The 22,709-nt window shown below is 57.3% G+C and overlaps 4 protein-coding genes across 4 annotated transcripts; 2 read left to right on the top strand and 2 right to left on the bottom strand.

The window, feature by feature from the left end:
* Nucleotides 1–3,983: 3,983 nt before the first annotated feature.
* Nucleotides 3,984–6,661, bottom strand: GGS23DRAFT_555590 (uncharacterized protein). Its single transcript, XM_051515606.1, has one exon. It carries the CDS (start codon nt 6,358–6,360, stop codon nt 4,708–4,710), a length of 1,653 nt encoding a protein of 550 aa, XP_051374824.1. The 5' UTR covers nt 6,361–6,661; the 3' UTR covers nt 3,984–4,707.
* Nucleotides 6,662–9,099: 2,438 nt separating this feature from the next.
* Nucleotides 9,100–11,119, top strand: GGS23DRAFT_370140 (DUF791-domain-containing protein). The gene is made up of 3 exons (XM_051513337.1): nt 9,100–9,578; nt 9,650–10,141; nt 10,195–11,119. The coding sequence occupies exons 1-3, from the start codon at nt 9,387–9,389 to the stop codon at nt 10,822–10,824; spliced, it is 1,314 nt and encodes a 437-aa protein (XP_051374823.1). The 5' UTR covers nt 9,100–9,386; the 3' UTR covers nt 10,825–11,119.
* Nucleotides 11,120–16,189: 5,070 nt separating this feature from the next.
* GGS23DRAFT_370089 (glycoside hydrolase family 16 protein) lies at nt 16,190–17,940 on the bottom strand. Its single transcript, XM_051513336.1, has 2 exons — nt 17,691–17,940; nt 16,190–17,623 (listed from the first exon to the last, which is right to left on the bottom strand). The coding sequence occupies exons 1-2, from the start codon at nt 17,785–17,787 to the stop codon at nt 16,563–16,565; spliced, it is 1,158 nt and encodes a 385-aa protein (XP_051374822.1). The 5' UTR covers nt 17,788–17,940; the 3' UTR covers nt 16,190–16,562.
* A 2,890-nt stretch (nt 17,941–20,830) lies between these two features.
* GGS23DRAFT_369972 (uncharacterized protein) lies at nt 20,831–21,716 on the top strand. Its single transcript, XM_051513335.1, has one exon. It carries the CDS (start codon nt 20,900–20,902, stop codon nt 21,593–21,595), a length of 696 nt encoding a protein of 231 aa, XP_051374821.1. The 5' UTR covers nt 20,831–20,899; the 3' UTR covers nt 21,596–21,716.
* The last annotated feature ends 993 nt before the right edge of the window (nt 21,717–22,709 follow it).

The raw sequence follows: 22,709 nt of genomic DNA, 5'->3' as shown, positions 1-22,709 counted from the left end.
ACAGCAACACGACAGGTAGGTATTTGTGCAGTGGCTGGACAAGCGAAGAAGGCCGGCCGCTGTTGGTCGCGTATTCTCCTACCACTCCAGCCCCTTCTTCTTTGCCTGCCTACACGTACACCAGACCAGCATCCTAACATGGGCACCTCCTAGGTAGTAGGGGCGCGACGGTCACAGTGCATCGATGCACCCATACTTACCTACCCAAGGAACGTAGAATGATCCTGGATCATTCCGGGTCCCCCCACGATCCGCTAGATAACACATCTTTTATCTCCCGCCTATCATCTCCCTCCCCGCGAACCACCCCAGTCCGCCGAGAATGCGATCCCGCCCTGTGGCTTGCCTCGGCCGATGTAGAACTGTCGGACCCCCGTCACCTCCAAATCACACACGAGTCACACACGAGCTCAACTCTGGCGCTCTGGCATGCGACAGTCCATACATACCCCAAAGGAGCAGCCGCCGGCCCCATCCCTACGCCTTTGCGGCCGACGTGCCGGACACGTCCGGCCTGTCTCGTGATGCGCTTGATTGCCATCGCCGGCCGCTCGCGCCACCACGGAGCAGCGCGAGCAGCAGAGCAGAGCAGAGCAGCCGCAGGCACGTCCCACACACACACGTATACGCCCTGCAAAGAGTGCGGCTAAACAAACAGGCTGCGTGCGCAAACCCGGTCCGGTCGTATTGCATGACAACAGCAGGCCCGAAAGGATATAGGGGCCAATCCACCACCAGGCGATCGCTACGAGTTGGGCGGGCAGACCGCCGCAGCCCAGAACGCTAAGCCACGATGACATAGGCCGCGATACAAGGGCGGCCCATCCGGCGCGATTCTATTCGCACACGCCTCCCCCTCCCCCTGTTGGACGATATGTGCCAATGTTGTTGGCGGCAGCCTGCGTACACCGCATATAGGTGAAGATGGGAAGTAATAAGGTCTTCGCCAGCCCGGCTTCGGATTTTACCCTCGACCCATTGCCCCTACGCGACCTTGGCGCCTCAGGGTCACCCCGGACCGGCCTCCGATTATAAATAAATGTGTGAGAGGGCTAGATTTTCGCACCGTTGGGTTCTTTTATTATTCCTGCAAATATCCATTTATAATCCTCACAGTAATAAAATAGAGAGCCTCGCCTGATAAGACCCTGCGAGCGAGCGAGTCCGTTTTACCCAACGCGGAAAACATCCTGCTACCTGCCCGACTTATCTATCGTCTTAGCACCCCCCCCCCCCTGCTATACCCTATACCACAGGATTGGTGAGACTATTGGGAGGGTAGGGGGGAGGCAGGCAGGCAGGGTCGCCATAGTGTTCGCCGCCGTTGACAGCATTGATAAGCGCCGTCCCCTTCGTCTTATATAAGCAGAGTTTCCGTCGTGTCTTTTTATTACTTACCTACCGCTCGGAATAGATTTATACACACATAGGTAATATATGTACGTGTGTAGGTATATACCTAAGGATAGGTGAATGCACATACCTACATAAGCCTACATACCTATATATAAAGATTGCCGTCGATCGAACGATGGCCTGGCCCTCGTGATGGTCGATGCTTCGTGGGGTGCATGGCGGTATTAATATTGGGCGATTACCGAGACCGACACCGCCCATCACACGAGACCGGCCTATAAGGCGGCAGAGTCTCGCCTGCAAGCCTTGAGACAGGCCACCACCACTTCACCACGTCAACCCTTCCAATAGCCTGCGCCTGCCGCCGATTCTTTTTCTCTCGTTTCTCTTTTTCTTTTTTTTTTCTCAGACATGCGGGAAATTATGCCCGGGTCCTGGCCGGCTTCACCTCGGAACGCACTCGAGTTTGGACGTCAAAATCCAACCCCATCCGACGTGCGGCCTGCACGCTGGTAGATATCGACGCCCTCTGATTGGCCTTTCGGAAAGAAGAGCAGCGAAAACGAGGCAAAATACTTTTTTGAGACATCTTTACCGCCCCTGTAGGTAGAAGGGTGTGTCTTAGATCAATTAAGGTGAGACGGGCTGCTCAGATAGTGTGCTGAGAAACGATCAGTAGGTAATTGATAGGAATGAGGAGGAGAAAGTAATACGGGACTAGCATGGTGGGAGAGAGCACGACTACGATGACGATTATTCCCCGCGACGAAATGAAGGAGAGTGGAAAGAGAAGAGAAGAGAAGAGAAGAAGAGGAGTAGGGGAAAACTTTTCTCTCAAAAAAGAAAATTAATTAATTTAAATTAAAAAAAAAAGTAGGTGAAGAAGGGAAGACCGTAATCCGCTAGACTAGCGTACCGTTGTATGCCAGAGCCGCAAAACCCCATCTTCACGATGGGGTCATTCCATAGGCTGTGCGTTGGCACGCGTAGGGTCAATGCGTTAGGTGCCATTGACTAGGCCAACTTTATTTTAACCTAATCTCGGCTGCAAACGCCAGGCACGAAACGGAGGCCACTTTTGCTCGCATCCCCGCCCTCCTCGCCCGACGCGTCTTGAGATATCGGGGACGCGCCGAGTCGAGTCTCGCCTTCTTCTGGATACTACTTGGCGCCGTGCCGTATTCCCACGTCTCCGCCGCCGTGTCCGCGGCCAGATGCCCCAAAGGCACGCGTAGGAGGATCGGGTTAGACGGATCTACCACGTTGAGGGCCAGCGTGGCAGGTCCGTTCGGATAGACACAACTATTAAGTCTCCTGTTTCTAGATACGCCGGCGTGTCATTGCGAGTACCGGGGTATCAAGCTCACTCCTTTGCTACCTAATCCGTTCTCCGTGTCTATAGCATCTCCATTTTCAGCAGCGGAGGGGGAATCTTAGTTGTGAAACTATAGACCCCCGCGACGGCCTCTGCTCCTAGGTTAACATCTGCTGGATATATGTATGACGGAAAGCCCTCCCTCGCCGAAACTGCTAAAGACTATTAGACCAGGTATATCGCAATCTAGGAGAGTGGTAAGACTGTTAGAAGAGTTACGTAGAGACGAAGAAGAGAACTCCAGAGTTGCGGTTACACTCCGTACTATTAGGTATAGCATTGCAAAAAGTCAACTAACTAGTTTATGCCGATAACCCTATATACCTGCTATCCGCATCCTAGTTAGGCGTATGTACACATGATTGCAACAACCCCTTCGTAGCATGCTAACACAGCTCGGTTATAGCCAAGCGGACGATGCCGTAGAGCACATCTCCACTCGTACATTTCCTATGACAACGGTAGAGAACTTACCTCTAGTAGTCGACACGAACCCTCCCTCTCTCCACGGGCTACGCCAACGAACCCTAACGTAGAACCCAAGGTCCGAGCGTATACACTCCAACGCCCGAGTATACCAACGAACAGGCGTCGCGTGACGGGAACGTGTGAAGCCAAAGAGAGCACCAGAGCGGACGACTTTGAGACAAACGTCGGACGAGGACATCCAACCGAAGAGAATAGAGCGGGATCGTTCCTGACCCGAACTTGGTAGCATGGTCGTGGCTGCTCCTACGGTATAGTCTCGCGAAGACCTCGGCGTCTCTAGCCGTGACTAACTAGCTCTACCTTCAAGGAATGTGGCAACACCCATAACAACGAGGGACCTAGGTCTACAACGACCCCCCGCAAGTAATGGGGCTACCCCCCCTCTCTCTATATAGTACAAACTTACTTACGCTAGAAGCGCAAAATCCGACCTAGGAGCTCAGAGAACGAAGCCAAACGTAGGCCGCCCCACCCCCACCTGGCAGACGCGGAGACGCCAAACTACCCACGCCGAGCCCGGCCGCCGGAGAAGAAGGACCAGCGGCCCGAGGCAAAGCGCCAGGCGGCCAGGCGGCCAGGCAGGCGGGGCGCAACCGGCGCTCATCCTTCGCTCCCGGCCAACCCCCTTTCGCCCCGAATCCCAAGTAATAGAATAGCTAGGTAGGTAGGTAGTCTGTCTCCTTCCGCCACCGGCTCCCCCCGGTACTATATTCCTCTCTCATCCCCGATCCGTCACCCACCCCCCCCCCCCCCCCCCCTAACCCCCCAGCATCACCCCTTTCAGCTGGCTCTCCTCCGCGCATCTCCAGGAGCGCCAACCCCGACGTCGACCCGCCCGCAGTGCACTACTAGGTGCCTATTAGGTACGTCAGGCAGCCCTGCGGAATCCGTCCTTCCCCCGGCCTGGCGTACAAGACGCACCCACCGTTGGACGGCGCGCGCCGACAGCACATTACATCCCCCCCCTCCCCCCCCAAAGCTCCCTTTCCCTGCTACGAACCTAGGGCAGGCTTACGGCGGATCGAGAAGACGGAAGGCAGATCGGGTCTAAGCAGCGGCGGCAGCGGACGGAAGCCCGCGGGTACGTCCGAGGCATGCGGCGCGGGGAAGAGGGGAGGGGAGGGGGTGAGAGGCTAGCCTAGCCTAGCCTCGCGCGGTGTTTCGGGCGTTGCGCGCGTGAACAGCGTGTGAATAAAGAAAATATGTACATGCGTTGCGCCTGATGCTTCGAGAGTCCCGCGGTCGCTCCCTAATGCGGGAACCAAAAAAAACAACAACAACAACATGAAGCAAGTCTCCTCTCGCACTGATGCGAGGGATCCCGCGTACAGAGATTAATAATTACAGTCCGTTTTCCCTTTGCTATGCCCCGCCGATGCGCATGAATATTCTCTCCGGCGGGGGGGTTGTCTGTCCCTGGACGTCGGGGGCCTCGTCCAGGTTTATGACGACGACTCCCCCCGCAATAATAACAAGAAAGGCGCTACTTAGCCCTGGCTTGCGCTGAGGTCCAGGTTCTTATCCCAGAGATTTCGTAGGATGGCGGCAACGCCGTCGTCTTCGCCCTCCGTATAGCTGGATCCGCTCATGCGATCCTGAATCCTCTCCTCCTCGAAACTGGAACTTGCCCCGTTCGCCTTCACCGAAGCGGCCCGTCGGGGCGTGGCGGGCCTGGATTTTGCCACGTCCCCGCCGCCCGGACCGGCGCCACGCGGGGCCGACGCCCTCTTCCCGTTCGCCGCCCCGTTGCTTCCATTCTGATTGTGTATATGCAGGTTCTTGTCCGCGCCGGGCAGACGCGACAGTCTGGCTATCGAACGAGCGATAGGGTTCTGGTACCGCCGGACCACGAGGTACTCCATGCCCGTGCGCTCGAGCAGCTTACCGATGCGCGGATCCCGACTGTCGTAGCTGCCGGTACCGCCCACCAAAGGGCTCGCGCCGACGACGCCGACGCCGCCGACCGCCTGGGGGGGCTCGATAGAAGAACTCGCGCGCTGGAGATTCAGCTTCTGCTGCGTTCGCGACTTTTCCGCGGGCGCGGCTCGGTGCCCCGATTTTCTCGTACGCGGGGCTAGGGCGCTATCGCTCTCGTCCTCGCTCACCGACGCTCGATAATTCTCGTTCAAGTTGCTGAGCGATTGAGGTCGCCGCACCCCTTCGCTGCGCTGGCTCGTCGCTCGTGCGGCCGCAAAGAATGACCCGCTGTCGACGTTGGCGCCGGATCCGGAGCCGCCGCTGACGAAGCGGGAGATAAGTTCCTCCTGTCCGCTGCCGACCACGGCGCCGTTCTTCGGAGTGCCGTAAAGACTCGTCGGGTCGCGGCCGATTTGCGATTCGGGCGACCCCGAGTTGGGATGGACCGAGACGGTTTCGTTGGACATCTGGGGTGGCGCGCCGGAAGAAGGGGTTCGTTGCAGGAGGCGGGACGTGATGTATTGGTTATGCTGCGCCGTGTCGCGGTCGGGCGAGACTTCTTGCGTGCGGCTGGGGGATTCTCGGTGGGGAGTCTGAGGTCGCGAATTGCCCTCAGCGCGCGGCGGCTTTGCCGGAGACGGTTCGCTGCTGATGGTCGAGCCGCGTCTCGACAGGTAGGGCGAGGCTGATGCGCTGGCGTCAACCCACTCGTCCTCCTGGTCGCTGCCCAAATCGAAATGAACCTGGCCCTTCCCGCTCTTCAGCTTGTTGACTTCCTTATGCGACGTCGACCGCTTGATGTTCGCAGCAGATTTAGACCGCTTTCCTATCTCGACCTGGGAGCGGTTTCGCTTCAAGCTGGATTGGGAGGTGTTTTCCTTGAGGTTGGAAGGCGTGTCGCGCTGTAGCTTTAGGTCGGAGGTTGTACGACGGTGGCTTTGGTTGGGGGCAACGGCGGAGGTGCGCTCGGGGGAGGGAGAGGCGACTCGTCGGTTCAGCCTCGAGGTCGACGCAGAATGGCTCTTGTTGTATAAGGCCTTGGACGAGGGAACGCGGGGATGGATACGTGTGCCAGCTCCGCCAACAACGTGTTTCGGGCCTTTGGTTCGATGGTGTTGGTGGGATGCATGATCGCTGGCTTGCGAATCGCTATCATGGCGGTTGACAGGCGGTCGCTTTGATTGGGCGGCGGCGGTTGCGGAATTCTCAGCGTCCTTAGCCATCGCGGTAATTATAGATTAATCACGCATAAGACAAGATCCCGCCCGGCAGCCAGAGCAATTCAGCTGCCTGAGTGGGCGACTGCGTGCCCGTCAATGTACAGCACCAGATGACGGGTTAGGAGGGAGGGAGGGGGGGGGGTCCCCTGAGCGAAGCGACCAAGGGCTCTCGGGGATGCTGGATGTTTGGGGGAGGACAAGCCTGAATATTACGGCGCGGTAAGTATCATCGCATATTGCGCCGGGGGGCGTTGTACAAGGACGAGTTGGAGCTGGACGTACCCTGGACACACCACCCGCCCGGATGGAGGTGTGTATATATGTGACGGGCGGCAGCCGGGGGCAGGACAGCCAGAGGGTGGCAGTGGCGTGACGGGCAGTCGGAGTGGCTTGACAGCTGTCTCAGGCGTGCCTCCGGCCGGCGGCTGGGCGGCGCTGGCGAATCGCAGACGACCTAATTGTAGGTAGCGATTACGAAGTGCAGGATTAATTTGCGGCAGAAGAGGAACGAGGTAACGTGCAGCGCATGCAATGCAGCTGTGACTGTGATAGGGCGGGCTCGCCACGTCCGCTACCACGGTAGCCGCCAATTAATGCGGCGCCGAGGGAGAGAGGAAGGGGGTTACGAGAGGGACATGGCAGACGCGCGAGCACACGCAGGACGCCGACGAGCAGGATAGACGGACGGGGGGGGAACTGGGGGGGAGCGGGAGCGAGGCGAGGAGAGAGGCCGGAGAGAGAGATAGAGGGAGAGAGAGGAAGAGGGGGGAGAAGAAAGGGAGGGAAGGGGAAGTAGTTGAAGAGCACGGTCGTCCCGTCGTTGTGGCCGGGCTTGTTTGCCTCGTGGGCGGGCGTGGACAGGCGACGGGGTGGACGACGAGGTTAGACGACGGGTCGCAGAGATGGGTAAGAAACTAGTAATACCTAATAAAGAGAGCTGTGCACTGTCTCACCCTCCCCCCGGTCTCTACCTGGCCTTGTTCGGCCGGCGAGGAGGAACTTTGCATGCGGATGTGTGGGTGCTGGGTGCTGGGTGCTGGGTGCTGGGCAGGGCGACGGAGGTACCTAAGGGAGCTAGCCAAAGCGCCTAACCTAGCCTGATATACCCACCTGGGGATTGGTGAATCCCCTACGAACCTCCATGCCGGGACACATCAACGGCACTAGGGGGCAGCCAGGCACCTAATGTCCATTCCTGATGCTATGGAATCCGGTCCAGACCCTTTGGCCGCCGCCCATCTCTGCCTAGCAATACCTACCTAATCTTGCGGAGGGGGTTTCTCCTCCGCCGCCGCCATACTACGTAGCATCAGGTAGGATATAGATACCTAGGCAGACAGGCAGTATAGGTATAGCATACTCATAGTATAGCGACGTGCGGTAATAATCACGCTACCTCCTGAGCCAACCCAACATACCATAACATACGCTTTACGTGCAAACGACCTCTGGGTTGCCTCGGGCGTTGTTTTCTTCGTCCTCGTCCGAACCGATGGCCGAATCCGGAATGTTCTCCTATCCGGGCACTTGTATGCACATGCATCTCTCTCTGTCTTCCTGTAGCCTTACCCGATCCTTGCGCCGAGCGCTGCGATGACGGCATGACGAAGCCATCCACCAATTGCCTCCTCTCTTGTCTGGGGAGGAATATGGGGGCAGACAAGAGCCGAAAAGCTGTTACGCGGGCTGGCCAACCAGCTCTGTGTTGAGCCTTCGCCGTGGAAAGGATCTGAGCGGTGCTACGTAGTAGAGTCGGCAGTGCGTCATCATTCTTGGCTCGATGCCTGCTAACTGCCCACGCTTACACCACCTCCGTCCGTCCACATATCTATCCGTCTGCCCGTTAGGCACAGCCAGCAGACGCCTCCCTTAGGTATCGGCACAGTCCTACGCCCGTGCAAGATACACCTAAGTAGCGGTGAATCTCGGTCTCGAAGAGACCGATTGACTGCGCACGGCTTTACCCCGGTGTGATAGGTAGGACACATGGAGAGAACCTGACGCTGTGGCGTACGAGTTGGCGGCAGCGATCATCACTGCAAACGCCACACGCCAATGTGTCGAGTATACTCTATACCTCCTATCGACCCCATTCACACACGCGCGCGCGCGCGCGCATTCTAGCAACTACCTCACACAGACGGACATGTGTCCTGCGGAGTCTTTGCCGACGGTCTTGGGGTGTCCGTCTAGCACATAATGTGCTAGGCGGAAGCCGCAGCGACAGGTATTTGCTGACAGAAGCCGCGCCCCCCCCCCCTTTATTTAAAAAATAAATTAAATTGAAAAGCATAAATAATACCTAAAAGGGGGCACCAGAGTCTGGCATCATGTAATAGTATTATCGATTATGTGCGCGACATAGCGAAGTTGCCATACCTGCCAACAAAGATGCCATCTGACTTACATAATGTTATCCACGCCCCGTACATAACATTCCAGTGTCTGAGGTAAGAGTTATGCATATCATGTACCTGATGGTATTGATTCGCCGTGTTTCCTCTTTTGGCGCTCCCCGGTCGGGGAGATCTCCAGAGGCCAATGGACCTGACGGCTACACACTACATACCTAACCCTCCTCTCACCTCTCTTCCCGTTACGTTACACCCTCTCCCGGCTGAATAGATTAGAGCCTCATTTCTGGTCTTCTCATAAGCCGCCGTTCACGTCGCGCGTCTCCCGCCCCCCCGCCGACCCGTTGAATCAGCCCATGCAGGCGGATATAGCTAGTATCCTGGTATTGTTGCCTGTAAACTGCGTCAGAATGGGGAATCCTTCCACGCCGCTCGAACACATATCGTCGCAGCCCGTCGCGCTCGACCCGTGCGCCCGGGTAATTTCAAACGACAAGTGTCAATTTCGTCACCCTTCGTCGCCTACTCGCCCCTTTAAATAACCCCAAGCGACGCGTCTACCGCATCGGGCAGCTCTTGGAATTTCGTCTAGGATCCGACAGAGTCGACAACGCGTCGTCTCGCCAGCGCCGGGAACTTATTCCTCGCCGAATCCTTCTGTGCTACGCACCCAATATGGGCTATTACCAAGCCAGCTTTTACAGTCTGCTCGGCCTCTGCGCGGTCCTGCTTGCTTCTCAGCCCACCAGGCGGGCGGAGCCGAAGAAGCTGGCCGAATCGCGCAAGCAGGTAACTAGGGACGACAAGCATCCCGAGGCGAGCTGGTACCAAGTCTATGCCCTCGCCATGGGCGCTGACTGGCTTCAGGTAGGCTACGCCGGGAGAGGACGGACTCGTGTCGTTGGACCCAGGCTGACTACTACTCACGGGGCTCGCAGGGGCCGTACTTGTACTCGCTCTATCGCGATGAGCATGGGCTCTCCGAACGCCAAGTGTCCAGTCTCTTCACCACCGGTTTCTTGTCCGGTGCCGTCGGCGCTTACTTCATTGGCGCCCTGGCCGATCGACACGGTCGCAAGGCCGTGTGCATGGCCTTCTGCCTTCTATATGCCATGTCGTGCTTTTTCACCATCATTCCGGTCGTGCCTCTCCTCTACTTAGGCCGCATCCTCGGCGGCATCAGCACGAGCATCCTCTTTACCGTCTTCGATAGTTGGATGGTGACCAACTTCCGTGAGCGCAAGCTGGTCGAGAATGGGTGCGACCTGTCTAGAACGTACGCCACCACGAGCATCGTCAACAATCTCACAGCTATCGTGAGTGGAGTCGTAAGTGAGTGGCTCGTTACGGCGACCGGCACCAAGAAGGCCCCGTTTTGGCTCGGTGCCGGGTTGCTGTGTTGGGCTCTGCAGCTCATCTCGGCAAATTGGGTACGTCACGCGGCCCCGTGTCAACCGAAGTATCAATATTGACCCGTGGTAAGGTCGAAAACTACGGCACCGATCCCTCGGAGCCATCGGACGCCCCAAAGACGTCGAGCGTCCGGTCAACGCTGAAGCAACCGTCGATCTTAGCCCTCGGGCTTGCATCAACCATGTTTGAGGGATCCATGTACCTCTTCGTCTTCTTCTGGGCGCCAACCATGAAATCGGCTCAAAGATCGGCCGGAGAACTTCCCTACGGATATATCTTCTCCAGCTTCATGGCGTCGTCGATGGCGGCCGCACTAACCTTTAATATCGTCATGCAGAAACGGCCATTTAAATATTCCCGTCTCCTGATCGGCATCCTATTAGCAGCTAACTTCTGCTTCGTTAAGCTGGCCGGCCCTAAGACGGAAGATGCCACCTTTTGGCTTTTCTGCCTCTTCGAGGCCTGCGTCGGTATGTACTGGCCGTGTATCGGCTACTTGAAGGGCCGGCTAGTCCAAGATAACGCTCGCGCCGAGGTTTATGGTATTCTCCGAATTCCGCTGAATATCTTCGTCGTGGTGTCGCTGTTCCTTGCTGGCGATAGCAGCCGCTTTACCCAAGTATTCGGGGCGTGCTCGGTGCTGTTGACGACATCCTTTATCGCAGTATGGGTTGCTAGTTTGAAAAGCAATATGCCTTAGGGCAGGGAGCTATGTTAAGTAGGTAAACTGACTTTAGATATAGAAGACAACTCAACCTAGACCTCGCGATCGGGGCCAACGGCCCCGGTTCCCCCAGTCGGCAAGCAAGCGTTGGACGTGATGTATGGTGTAGTAGTTATGATTCTTAGTAACCTCCCGGGTATTTGGCCCTCCGCATTACTACTAATACTGGCGAAATCACCTCCAATCTCTTTCACCCATAGTCTAGCGTAGGCGGCGCGAGATAAGCAACGTCATACCACAACATAACTTCTCCACCACGTGTCCTATCTTCCACTTAGCTAACACTCCTCCCTACAGCCCAAATCTGTCTATTGCGAGTGTCTTCGGCAAGTTCGTACCACGACGTAGAACTAAGTCATCTGCGTCCACCCGGAGAAGACAGCAACCATGGAATCAGGTCATGATCGAGCCAGGGAATTGTAAGGATAACGGCACGAGAGATTCTATTGAAGGGGCATTGCCCTCCGGCCCAAACGAGGCCTCAAGTGGACGTATCGGTGGGACGATGCTTCGGTCGGGCTACCGTGAGGGGCTACCGTGAGGCGGCCCTCAGGCCCGGAAGCTACTCACTCCTCTTGCATACTGATATAGGCCGTGGACTTGCAGGCGAGCGATGGATACCCCAGAGATGGATCAGCTAGGGCACCCGGACAGGCCTCGAGGCTTGGAGGTCAGAACACGGATAGTAGCAGATGTCCCTGTCCCTCGAGCACGCAAAAATTTAGGGGAGAGGCGGGTATAGATGGTGGGACTCGGGCCGCGCGACGCCAGTCTTCGCTCGTGGGCGTGCCCTCGACGCGGGACGGCGCCCGGAAGCGCCGGCGTATCCGCGGCGCGGATATCTGGACGCTCGCCTCTGCGTCGCTCTGGTTGTCTTCGCTGGACTACGAGACTCAGCGATGCACTCTTGTAGTGCCTGCTTAGGACGCCACCCTTCCCGGCTAGCCTCCGTCCTAATCCCCCCCCTATCCGGGACACTCATATGCCATGTCATCGTATGGAAGACCTTCCCAGCAGCAGATGTGCCGGCTCGCCAACAAGTGCGTGGGCATGTCCACGTCGCCTGTCGCCTACGGGGGGTGTAAAGGTGCGGTGGCAGATAGTAACCTGGTCGATGATCGAGCAAATCACGGAGATGGTGAAAGTGCGCCCAGCGAGCTTGCCGGCGTGGGCTAGACTAAGGATGTAGAGCGGCTCCAACGGCGGCGTTGTGAGTAACTGAGACTATAGCTCGGCCTCTTCGACGGATCTTCGTCGGTCCGTGGTCCAGTTACACGGCGGAGGGCTTCTACGCGCAGGCAGTTCAATAGGAGTCCGACATGGACATCGGGAAAGGAAAGAAGACGGTTTAAACTAAGATCATCATGTCTGTCCTGTATCTTGCGTATTATTGATTCCATTGCTACCGCGGAACTATGTCCTATACACACTTATACCACCGTCTACATCCCCCTATTATCTACAGTAATTCACCAGAGGTAGGTACTACGATCTCTACGAGTCCATCGTGGTAGTGACGGGTACTCGATACTTCCACCCGGGCTACAGACAGACAGACAGACACATACAGACACACACACAAAGAGAGAGAGACGAGTTGCGCCCCAGTTCCAGCTTGATTACTCGGCTGGATAGCAATACCTACCTATCAACCTAGAGCCGCAGCCCTGGGCAGCCACGACAGGGCCGGCGGGCGGGCGAGGACAAGAGGCGCAGGTGACGAAATCTGGCAGCCTAGTTCGGCCGAGGGGGCCGGGCCGGGCCCTGGGTAGCACGCGGCCTACGCAGCTACCCAGGGGCGCGTCTGATGGCGTCCGCTGGCCGATCGTGATCTCGTCCCGCGGCCAAGGCATCCCCCGGAGGCGCGGCCTCGGCTCGAGAGTGCTGTGCGTGTGCGCATGCACGTATGCGTGGGGGGAACAGAGACAGACAGGGAGAGAGACCCCTGGGTTTCAGCGAAGCGAGCACGCCCGCGCGCGAGCCGCAATTCGCATGCGACGCTTGTCTCTCGCGCTTCGACGCGGGGGGGCGCACCTTGGGAGGGGCAAGCAGTCTGCGCTCGATGCGACAGGTTCGCTCGCGCGTTGCTTTGGGGGGGGAGGAGGCGGCACGCGGATGCTGCTGCGGCGGCGTCGGCGTCGACGATCCGTCGCAAGCGCGCTTCGCTGGCTCGGCGCGCCTGACGGCGGCGAGCGACGGTCGGAGATGAAACAACAGAGAGCGCCTGGTTCAGGTCACGCCGAGGGGCAGCGGACATATTAGGTACGTGGGCTCGCCCTCGCAGCAGCGGCCCGGCCCATGCCACGAGCAGGTGTGTTTCTTTTCTCTTGTTCCGCCTCCCCCCCCCTTGCTTGTGCGCGTTTGAGCTAATATTATCTGTCCATCTGAGATCGGGATCCGCGGTTTGCGTGGGTGTGTGTGGTAAGACAGCGACGGTAGGCTGGCGTTTGAGGCCGGTTCGCGTCCCTTGCATATGCGAGTATTGGGGGGTTGACATGGGAGGCCGACAAAATTGCCGAAATAGGCGCGAGCGCAGAAGGACGTCGCTGACAAATGGAGAGAGAGCGCGAGCAGAGAGATTTCCTAATTCGGGCATGAGGATGGCTTCGGTGCGCGCAGGAGCTGAACTTGGAGCTGGTAAGGAGGAGGAAGAGGAGGAGGTGTATAGCAGGCTCGTCCGCATACGGGCAGCCTGTCAGCTTCGGGGATGCCATTCTCCCTCTTCGCTTTCCGACATATCTGATGTTCGGCCACACCCACCGTATCTATGTGGTGAGGCAATCTATAAGGAGAAGGAGTAGGTAATGGTGATGTGATAAAAGGCCTGAAACCCTTTGGTCACGTCGAGTACTCCGCCTGTCTCTTTGGGCCCAAGCAGCCACACGCCCACCTATCTTCTGCTGAGTTGCTAAGTGGCACCGGGACGGCTAACTCACGAGGAGATCCTGCCATACCATTATTGTATGTATATGGCTATACACCCCCATACCATATTCCCAGGGAAAGAAGACCCAGGGCCAGCGCGGAGCGCACAGAGAGCGCCGATCCGGCTCGCGGCCTGGGCACGGTTCTAGAGCCGTCGAGGCTTCGGGGCAGCCCATATAATAATATCCTGGGACTGCGATCACCAGGATCTTCCAAAAGTACCCTACCTACTTGTTTAAATTGTACCAGGTGCTTTACTTGGCACAAGACAATCAATCGCTTCAAGGGGGGAGAAGAAGCCACAGACATCCCCAGGGACAGCACCTCACGGGCCACCCTGTCGCCCCTTTTCTCTCCCCCAATCGACCCATCCACGCCCGGGATACACATACCTACGTATTAAGACGCACACAGTAATGCCAAAAAAAAAAAAATAGCGGAGCCGAGCTGGGCCAATTTGGGGGCGGAAATCGGAGGAAGGGGAAGCTGGGAAAGGGGAGTCCGGCGACCAAGGCCCAGGTCGTCGACATTGGTCTCCAGCTTGGGGGCCGACGATCTGGTGGCCTCTGCACCTGGCACCTGCGCGTGCGCCACAGACGCATCGAGATACCAAAGTGAGCGAGGAAAAAGAGAGAGAGAGAGAGAGAAAGAGAAGAGAGGGAGGGCATCCGTGCACGACGTCCTGTGAGTACGTTTATGTATGCGTCCGTGGCCTTCGGACACTTCTCAACTCCGGAGGAAGACATACTGCGGAGATGGACAGAACAACGCCTGCATGTCGATACCCACCTCCGTCGGCCAGCCAGTTCCGCGTGCGCGCACGTCCGGCGGTGGAGGCGATTAGGGGGGGGGGAGTCGACCTTTTGACTGCCTACCTACGGGACGGGCGGTACGGGTAAGGCATGTTAGTAGCTGGTGGAGAGGTACATCCTATATCAGTAGTGGACCGCAACTTGCTACCCGTAGGTACCTACGTAATAGTCTTATTAGTCTGAAACAGCTCGGTTTAGTTTACTCCTAGCAGCTATATCGTATCGTCCCTTTTCTTCCTCATTTCTCGAAAACCCTCACTCACCTCTGGCACCCACCTCTCCCTCCCCTGCCCTGCAATGCCCAAGTCGGGCATGGCTCCCCTTTGCGACGTGTGCAGCGCGCGTACCTGATCTGCCTACCAGAAGACCCTACACGCGCACCCGCGCACGCCTCGGGGCCCCGAGACCGCGGCGAGTCGCAGCGTCCGAAGGTCCGCCGTCCGCTCGAGCGCCTCTTCTCCGTCTCGTATCGTCCGCCATCACCGCCACTCCCCGGCTACCTGCCTACCTCTACCCATACTCTACGCGCGTGCGTGCGCACACACGTAGGGACCATTAACTAACCCCTACGGACGCATCATCGTCTTCGCCACCGCGCTGGCTCGCAAATCGCCTGAGTCGCGTTGTACGGCCGTGGTGGAACCCGATCCGCACCAAATTCTCCACCATCATCTCAGCCCATGCCCGCCGCGCCCCAGAGCCAAGAGCACCCTCCCCAAGCCTCAACCGCGCATACCGTTACCTTTGCTCAATCAACCCGCGACAAACCAACGTCCTGGCGGCCGTGTACGTAGCGCCATGTATACACCCCCCCCTCCCCCCGCCCCCTTTCCAACCCCCCAACGCGCGGAAAGCAGGTAAGGAGAGGGTACCTCCAAACCTACCGCCTACGCGGACTAAGCCTCACACCGACTACGTACGGAGTCTGCCCAGCCTAAGTCCCAAGGACCGAAAGTCATACTTCAAAAAAAAGGAGGGGAAAAAAAAAAAGAACTAGGGGGGGATCCCGGAAACGCGCCATCAGGCTAGGTCCGAGTAATCGTATTTCGTGCAAAATGGCCGAAAGAAGGAAAGCGAAGGAAGGAAAAAAAAAAAAATTTAGTTGGCCGAGCTGAAACTGGGCGAGGGCGAGAGAGAGCCTGTGAGAGGGAGAGTTTCCGCGGCGTGCATTGCCGAGTCTTGCTCGATGGGCAGATTAGCGAATGGCTAGACTGATCTCGGGTAATCGTCATGCCTTCAAAACGAGCCTGTTGTTTCTCAAAACCCGGTTGGAGATGATGGTTACGCGCCTGGGTTAGGTGAAAGTGTTGGCTCGCCGCGCCAAGGTCGCAAAGCCCTCAACACGCCTCGTCCGCATAAGCGTCAGAATACCAGGAGTCACGCCGTCGACACCGACAAGGAAACGCACATCTACATCGCAAAACGCGGCGCTATTCGGAATTCTTCTTCTAACCTAGCGGTGTGGTATATAAATCGTGCGTCAGATGGCAGCATAGACATGAAAAGCTTTACAAACATCACCTCTCCCTCAAGCGCGTATATATGTACTCATATTCAAAAACATCTCCGCCCAAGTGTCATCTCTTCACTCCCGTCGCGTCCCATTAACCGTTCTAATGATTGACTGTCCTGTTCCCGTTCGCCCTTGCGCCACAAACGTTGGTCGGCAGTAGGTCTAAGCGCCGAGCCCCTGCGCAACCCGATAAATCCATTCGAACCGTAATTATAATGCTATGGGTGTAAAAGCGCGCGCGGGGGGGGGGAGGAGCGAATCGACCGCCCTCGTCACCTCGTACAAGGACGTGCCGAGGAAGCGCTCGATGCCGAGTTCTGGGATATATATGTGCAAAGGATCATTCAAGAAGTGAATTGCCCGGTTTCGTCGAAGTGGATAAACCACGGATCACGGATTCGCCAATGCCAGAAAAAGCGAGGGGGGTTCGGCCAGTTGCAAGTCTACCAGAGCGGGTCGGGGCTTTACAGCATGAAGACGGCGAACAGGCAGGCGCTGAGAGCGGCGCCGCTGAAGCCCATCTTGAGGGCGCCGGCCGTGGCGGGGACGCTCGTGGCCGGAGCCGCCTCGCCGCTCTCCGTGGGGGTCTCGGCGGGGACGCTGGACCCGGAGGCACCCGAGCTGGTCGAGGCGGCACCTGAGACAGTGCCAGAGGCAGTGCCGGAGCTGGTACCGCTGGCGCTCGTGGCCGAGGTCGACAGGGTGGTCCTGGTGGCCGTGGAGGTCTCAGTCGCCGAGGCCGTGGCCGTGGTCTTGCTAGATTGGGCGGAAGAGGAGCTGGAGGTCCCGTCGGTGCCGTCGCCAGTCACCACCTGGATGCTCTGGTAAGAGCCGTCAGAGCCGTCGTTCCAGACATACTTGGCCGCATTCTTGACACCGTTGCTGTAGTCGGTGATGGTCACGGACTTGTAGTGGGCAACGAAGGGAGCCTTGCTGAAGTCGGTCTTGCCACCGGCCCACTGGACAGTGCCCTCGGGAGCGTCAGAGCGGCCAGCAACCCAGGTTCCGAGCTTGACCTGCATGGGGGTCTGGGGGAATCGAGCGCCACCCTGGGCCTCGGCGTACTTCAGCTCACGGACCTGGTTGCCGTTGATGAACCAGCGGACGTAATCCTTAGTCCAGTCGATCGTGTACGTGTGGAACTCGTCCTGGGGGTTAGCGACAGCGTGGAAGCCACCACGGTCGTAGGTGGTGGTATCACCCTTGCCGAAGTAGTTGGTCTGCACCTGGGTCGTGTCGCCGCCGAGCCACTCCCAGTCGATCTCGTCCAGGTTGGCCGACTGCAAGACGAAGCTCGTGACCACACCAACGCCGGTCGAAGCGCGGACCACCAGGTCGATCTTGCCGAAGAAGATGTACTTCTTGCTGCTGATGGTGGGGGCTTGGGTCTCCTTGTTGATGGTGAAGACGGCGCCATTGTCGTCGTAGGTAAGCTTAGTGCCGTCAGCCAGCGTGAAGAAGTCGTTGGCTCCCTGGGTGAAGTCGACGTTTATGGTACCTCCCAACGCCGGCTCATCAGGGCACTCTAGGCACCGAGGGTTAGCATCCCGTCCCGCCCTAACGGGCACGATAGCAAGACTAGTGAGACATACTCTTCTCTGTAGGGTTGCACTCGGTGAAGGTCTGGGCAGACACCAGCTGGCTGGCTGCGAGGACCACCGAGGCGGCGGACAGGAATTTTGAGAACATGTTTGCTGCGAGATCTGAGGGTAGACTATAAGGACGGATAGCTGGGGTCTAGATTCCTCGTAGTCTGTGCGAAGACAGTTGTGTAGTTGTTTGGTAGATACAGGTGACGAGCGAGAGGCTGCGAAGGAATTACAAGGCCGGTAGGGATATTATTAAAGGCTTCTGTTTGAACGAAGGACAGGAAATCGGGTGATTCGTAACGAGAGGTTGGACCACCACAATTAGCCACAAGTGAGCAAGAAAGGTAGCAAAGTGAGGGTTGCGAGACTGCGTGAATCGAAGAAGAACGAAGGGGTGGGCATAGGAATTAATAGGCAAGCGGGAAAGGGGGAGCAGTGATTTTATTTACGAGGCCGACAGCCGAGTTGGCAGGTGACCAGGTAGGCAGGCACGTACGGGCGCTTGGTGAGCGCCTTCGCTCCCTGGTTTTCCTGCGCGGGTGGCTTCTCCTATGGAGTTCCTTTCTCTCTTTTTTTTTTTCTCTCCTTCTTCTTTCTTCTTCTTTTTCTCGGCCGGGGAGGAAAGGGTTCGTGTGCCTGGACGGACTAACCAGGTCGGGACATGACGGCCCACTGCGGATGGTGCGATGTCGATGGGGGCGCTGCCTGGATGGCTTCCCACCTGGGCATAGTTGAGTGTCTTTTTTCCTTTTTTTTTTTCCTTTTTTTTCTTTCCTCTCTCTCTCTCTCGTGCCTACCCTCGTCGCCTCGCCAATTTTAAAATGGGGAGGAACCCCTCCGCCTTCCGCGTTGTTCTTTCCTTCTGTCTGGCGATGGCCTCCACTCCCCTCGCTCGTTTGGGTAGGTACGAGACGAGGGGGAGCGCCAGGGGCGCGCCAGAGCGACGAGAGAGAGAGGCCCCTTTGAGCTCCTTGTCTAGGAAGCCCAGCACTCGGCTCGCCCTCCTAACCTGTACGCAGCTAGACCCGAGACCGCCCAGCAGGCCGCGCTCCAGATTTGTGGCGCTGCTGACCCGCGTCAGGCCAATGATACGGGCTCGTCCGGGGTCACTCTGAGCTGCGCCCCAGTTCTATCTCGCATCGTGAGAATCCCCTGTAGCGCTGTCTATCCCTACGGCCTTTGGGGCGCCGCCAGGCCAGTTCGTATCCCCAGGGCCGTTGTAGGGTACATATACCTGCCTACAGCTTTGTTGCTCCCGTCTGTGAGAATGTACATATGCCTACGAGGTACAGGTGGCTGATCGTACCACCCCCCGTCCCATCCCCACGGCAAGTGACGTTGCACGTCCGCAGCCTCTGGCCGATGGAATCAATCGGTTTGTGATCGATGATCACGACCTCGCTATATGCCAGTGCGTACCAGTTGGCCCGGACTCTGCTCAAGTATAGAGGGGCATCTCTGACGCACGTTGAGGGATGAGCGGGCGTAGCCTATACTACACCTATACTGCGCAGTGGTGCACGTAGTTGACCTGGCCTAGCCTTGGAACGTATACGTACTTGAGGCCTGGAGGCTAGGTTGGCTAGGCTAGGTTAAGTACCCTCCCAGACTGTGCTTCTACGTAGGTCCTCTGTGTTTACGGCTTCGGATATGGGAGATTGTGGATGGAGAGACACCTCGTCCAAGAGGTCGGCACCCTAAGGTAGACGCCAATACCTACGCGTGGGTACATTAGGTGCCCTCCAGCTTGCGATAGCCTACCGTGCTCCTTCTTTTGGGAATAACCGGGAAACGGATTCTCTCATACATAGGTGTAACTGGCGTGTCAGGGAATGAAGGATGGCAAGCCGGCCAACATGTTTCGACCGATAAAAGTATCTAGAAATATAAATTAAAAAAAGGAATACGAAAAGGGGAGCGGTGGCGGAGAGAGCGAAACTGCTGTTCGGCTGCCGACACTTGAATACGGGTAGGTACCTACGCATCTGTACATACCTTGGGGTACCTTCGCGATGCGCTGTGCCGCAGACTTCGTTTGGGACGAGAATAATAATAAACACCTGCCGAACCACCTGTCGATTCTGCAGGTTGGTGGGAGGCGATGACACAGGTACGGAGACCCTTGGGAAAGGCTATCCCGGGTTCATTCGCTCAATGAGATGCGCCCAGGTTGAGCCAAGTAGACGCTACTCCTACTTGGAAACCCTTGGGTCCGCCTACACGAGATTATTTGCTGAGGCCTATATGACACGGAAACGCACGACACTCCCAGGACGGAAGTACTCATAATAGGTCGATACCTGATCGTGTCCGGCATGGGCGTTCCTCTTCCCTCCGTCTCCCACGGATAGACGCACACCCAACGCGAGGTGGGCAATAAAAAGAAATACTCAACGCGCCGTAGACGATACCAAGACCACATCTACTCATACATATGTATGAGTATACACCCTCCCTCGAGAGGAAGCAGACTCTTCCACCAACCAGGCTGCGATCGATTGACACGGCATTTTCCACAGGGCAACGCATGTTGACAGCAATTAAACCCCAGGGCGCTGACGGCAGAGATCGCCCGGTGCGGTGCGTCCTGTCAACGCAGTCCTGCGGTTGGCAGGCAGTACCCCCCCAATATAGGCAAGGATGGGCGGATGCAGGTACTAACCTACGTACCCGCGATACTTCGCGCCTCTGTCCGTCCGCGGTCCCCTAAATCGATTCAGGGCTTACGCCACAATCTTGACATGCACGATCCCCATTTATTTTCCCCAGTGGCGGCGCGCCTCTGCGTAATTTCTACGAAGCGCGAGGAGGGAGAGAGAAAGAAAGGGAGAAAAAAAAACCCCCCTCCGAAAGGAAAAAAGGAAAGAAAAAGAAAGAAAAAAGGCCGGGGCTTGGATCCGAGTCGTTCCAGTCCTACACTGCAACCGAACGCGCTTGCATGTACGTCTCTCAACCTGTCTGTCTTGTCTGTCGGTGTCTGTCTGTCTTAGAGGTACCTACACTCATTACAGGTACCTCCCAGGCGCCAAGGTGTACATCCTCCAGGCAGGTAATTAGGGCATATGCATGTACCTTGGGTCAATTTCCGAGTTTCTGACCAGACCCGATTTAGGTTTAGGCCGAGTGACGGTATATTAGGGACGGTTGTGTCTTTTTTTTTTGCGCTTGCGCAAGTAGGCTATTGGTAAAACTCCCCCAAGACCCATTACCTAATGAATGCAGGCAAGGCATTAAACTGCCACATGGTCAGCGCCCCATACCGACCATCGTGCAATCCAATACCTCTGCCCAGGTTGAGCATGCGAAGTGTGAGACACCATCTACATGTCACTACCACCACCGCTATCGTCGCCGTCGTCATCGTCGTCTCTCCCCGGGTCTCTCTCTCCTTGCCCACCCACCACCTTCAACGCGGCCCGCCATACGATGAGCCATACGATGACGGCAATATATCCAAGGCGCGCGCGTCAGCGACCGTCGCAGAGGGTTGTCGACCGGTTCCACGACCGACGAGAGTGACACCCCCATCTAGTCACCTACGCGAACCCGGCGGTGCATACCTGTCCCATCTGGGCCGCATCAAGAGATCATGCATGCAGCCCTGTATGGGCTCGTCCTGTGTCATCACCGGGCACTTGTTCTGCCCTACGGTGGCATTTTGGTACCACCCTCCGACACCTCGGTTGAAACACTCCGATCAGGGGGGGCTCGGCCGTCGGCCGCTCCCAAACGCGGTTGGGAGCAAGCAGCCCAGGCGAATCCTCTCGTGCTCTCGTCCGTATATAGTGCTGCGCGTGCGCCCCTATGCGCCGACGAATGCATCCGTGGTAGGGCGCCGGGACGAGTTGGGTGAAGGCAGTTGGATGAGGGAGGGATGGATGGATGGATGGATGAATGGATGGATTTGACCACAACCGTCCGACCGCCACCCGGCCAACTAGTACGTCCCACGTAACCTGCCCAACCTCTAGCCTAGGACTCGGAAACGTAGCCATTGGCGGCTCCCGCCAGCGCGACGCTCTAAAAATGGCAGCACGGCAGCCCAGCGGGCGGCGCCGGGGAGGAAATTCGTATTGCAGGGCCACATGACCGGGCCAGCCCTCATTGGTCACCCCGGGTCGCTCACAGGTGGCGCTCCCAACCCGAGAGATGGCCGTAGCCGGATTCGGGAAACCCGAGATCGATACCATCATCTCGACGCACCTTGTATTAGCCGTCGCCTGTCTATCTAATCGCCGGCCAAGGAGAACCCGCGTAGAGATGGGACGTATCTGCGATGTTATGTGCCGAGGCCGTCCGCTATGTCGACGCCAACCTACCTCGGGTACATACCCAAGTCTATTGTGCTATGTAAGATTGTGAGCATACATACGGATGTGCCCGATACCGCCTAGCTACCATAAGATAGCCTTCCCGCTGCCGACCGCGTGAGGTTAACGTCTCCTCGTTCGCCACGTAAGACCCCGGATGGATCTGATGCAGTTAGCAGACTTCAGTCTCACTCTCACACGCTGTCTACATAGGTACGTGGTAGATGGGATAGACGAGCAATAGGATTGACACCTGATTCAGGTACATACCTACGCTAAACTCCAGCTATACTAGTGTCCTCTAGCAGGTCGACAGCTGAGGGAACGGAACGGACGGTCTTTTAAGACAACCACCTACCTAGATATTATACCTACCTACCTCTTAATCCTCACCGGCCTACCTGCTGCGCGCAGGGTGCGCACGGCGTACGTGCCTAGCTATGCCTCTACCACAGGTCCCAGAGATCGTGACGAAGGGGATCGGTTCAGAAAGGCTTCAGCTTCGCCTGCCGCCTCCTGGTCCTCGTGTTAGCCATGCCTAGGCAATCTTTCACGCCCTCCTACGTCTATGCCTGCTTACTGATGGCATCTCAGCTCATCGGTAAGCACAAGCCCCTCTTACCATCAGCGCAGCCACTATCACCTCTGCCACAGCTCGCTAAGCTTAGCATGAGGCTAAAGGCCTGAAAACAAGGCCGCCGGCCGGCCATGG

Source organism: Durotheca rogersii (genome assembly GCF_024521655.1).
Source record: "Durotheca rogersii strain YMJ 92031201 chromosome Unknown GGS23scaffold_4, whole genome shotgun sequence".
In the NCBI taxonomy this organism is placed as follows: domain Eukaryota; kingdom Fungi; phylum Ascomycota; class Sordariomycetes; order Xylariales; family Xylariaceae; genus Durotheca; species Durotheca rogersii.
The sequence above is the reverse complement of the archived record's forward strand: the minus strand, read 5'-3'. Positions and strand labels throughout refer to the sequence as shown.

Bases quoted from the DNA above. Each gene is read 5' to 3' on its own strand.
- GGS23DRAFT_555590 (XM_051515606.1), bottom strand. From the start codon at position 6,360: ATGGCTAAGGACGCTGAGAATTCCGCAACCGCCGCCGCCCAATCAAAG.
- GGS23DRAFT_370140 (XM_051513337.1), top strand. From the start codon at position 9,387: ATGGGCTATTACCAAGCCAGCTTTTACAGTCTGCTCGGCCTCTGCGCG. The intron at 9,579-9,649 runs GTAGGCTACGCC...CGGGGCTCGCAG, and splicing joins TGGGCGCTGACTGGCTTCAG to GGGCCGTACTTGTACTCGCT. The intron at 10,142-10,194 runs GTACGTCACGCG...ACCCGTGGTAAG, and splicing joins AGCTCATCTCGGCAAATTGG to GTCGAAAACTACGGCACCGA.
- GGS23DRAFT_370089 (XM_051513336.1), bottom strand. From the start codon at position 17,787: ATGTTCTCAAAATTCCTGTCCGCCGCCTCGGTGGTCCTCGCAGCCAGC. The intron at 17,624-17,690 runs GTATGTCTCACT...CTCGGTGCCTAG, and splicing joins GTGCAACCCTACAGAGAAGA to AGTGCCCTGATGAGCCGGCG.
- GGS23DRAFT_369972 (XM_051513335.1), top strand. From the start codon at position 20,900: ATGAATGCAGGCAAGGCATTAAACTGCCACATGGTCAGCGCCCCATAC.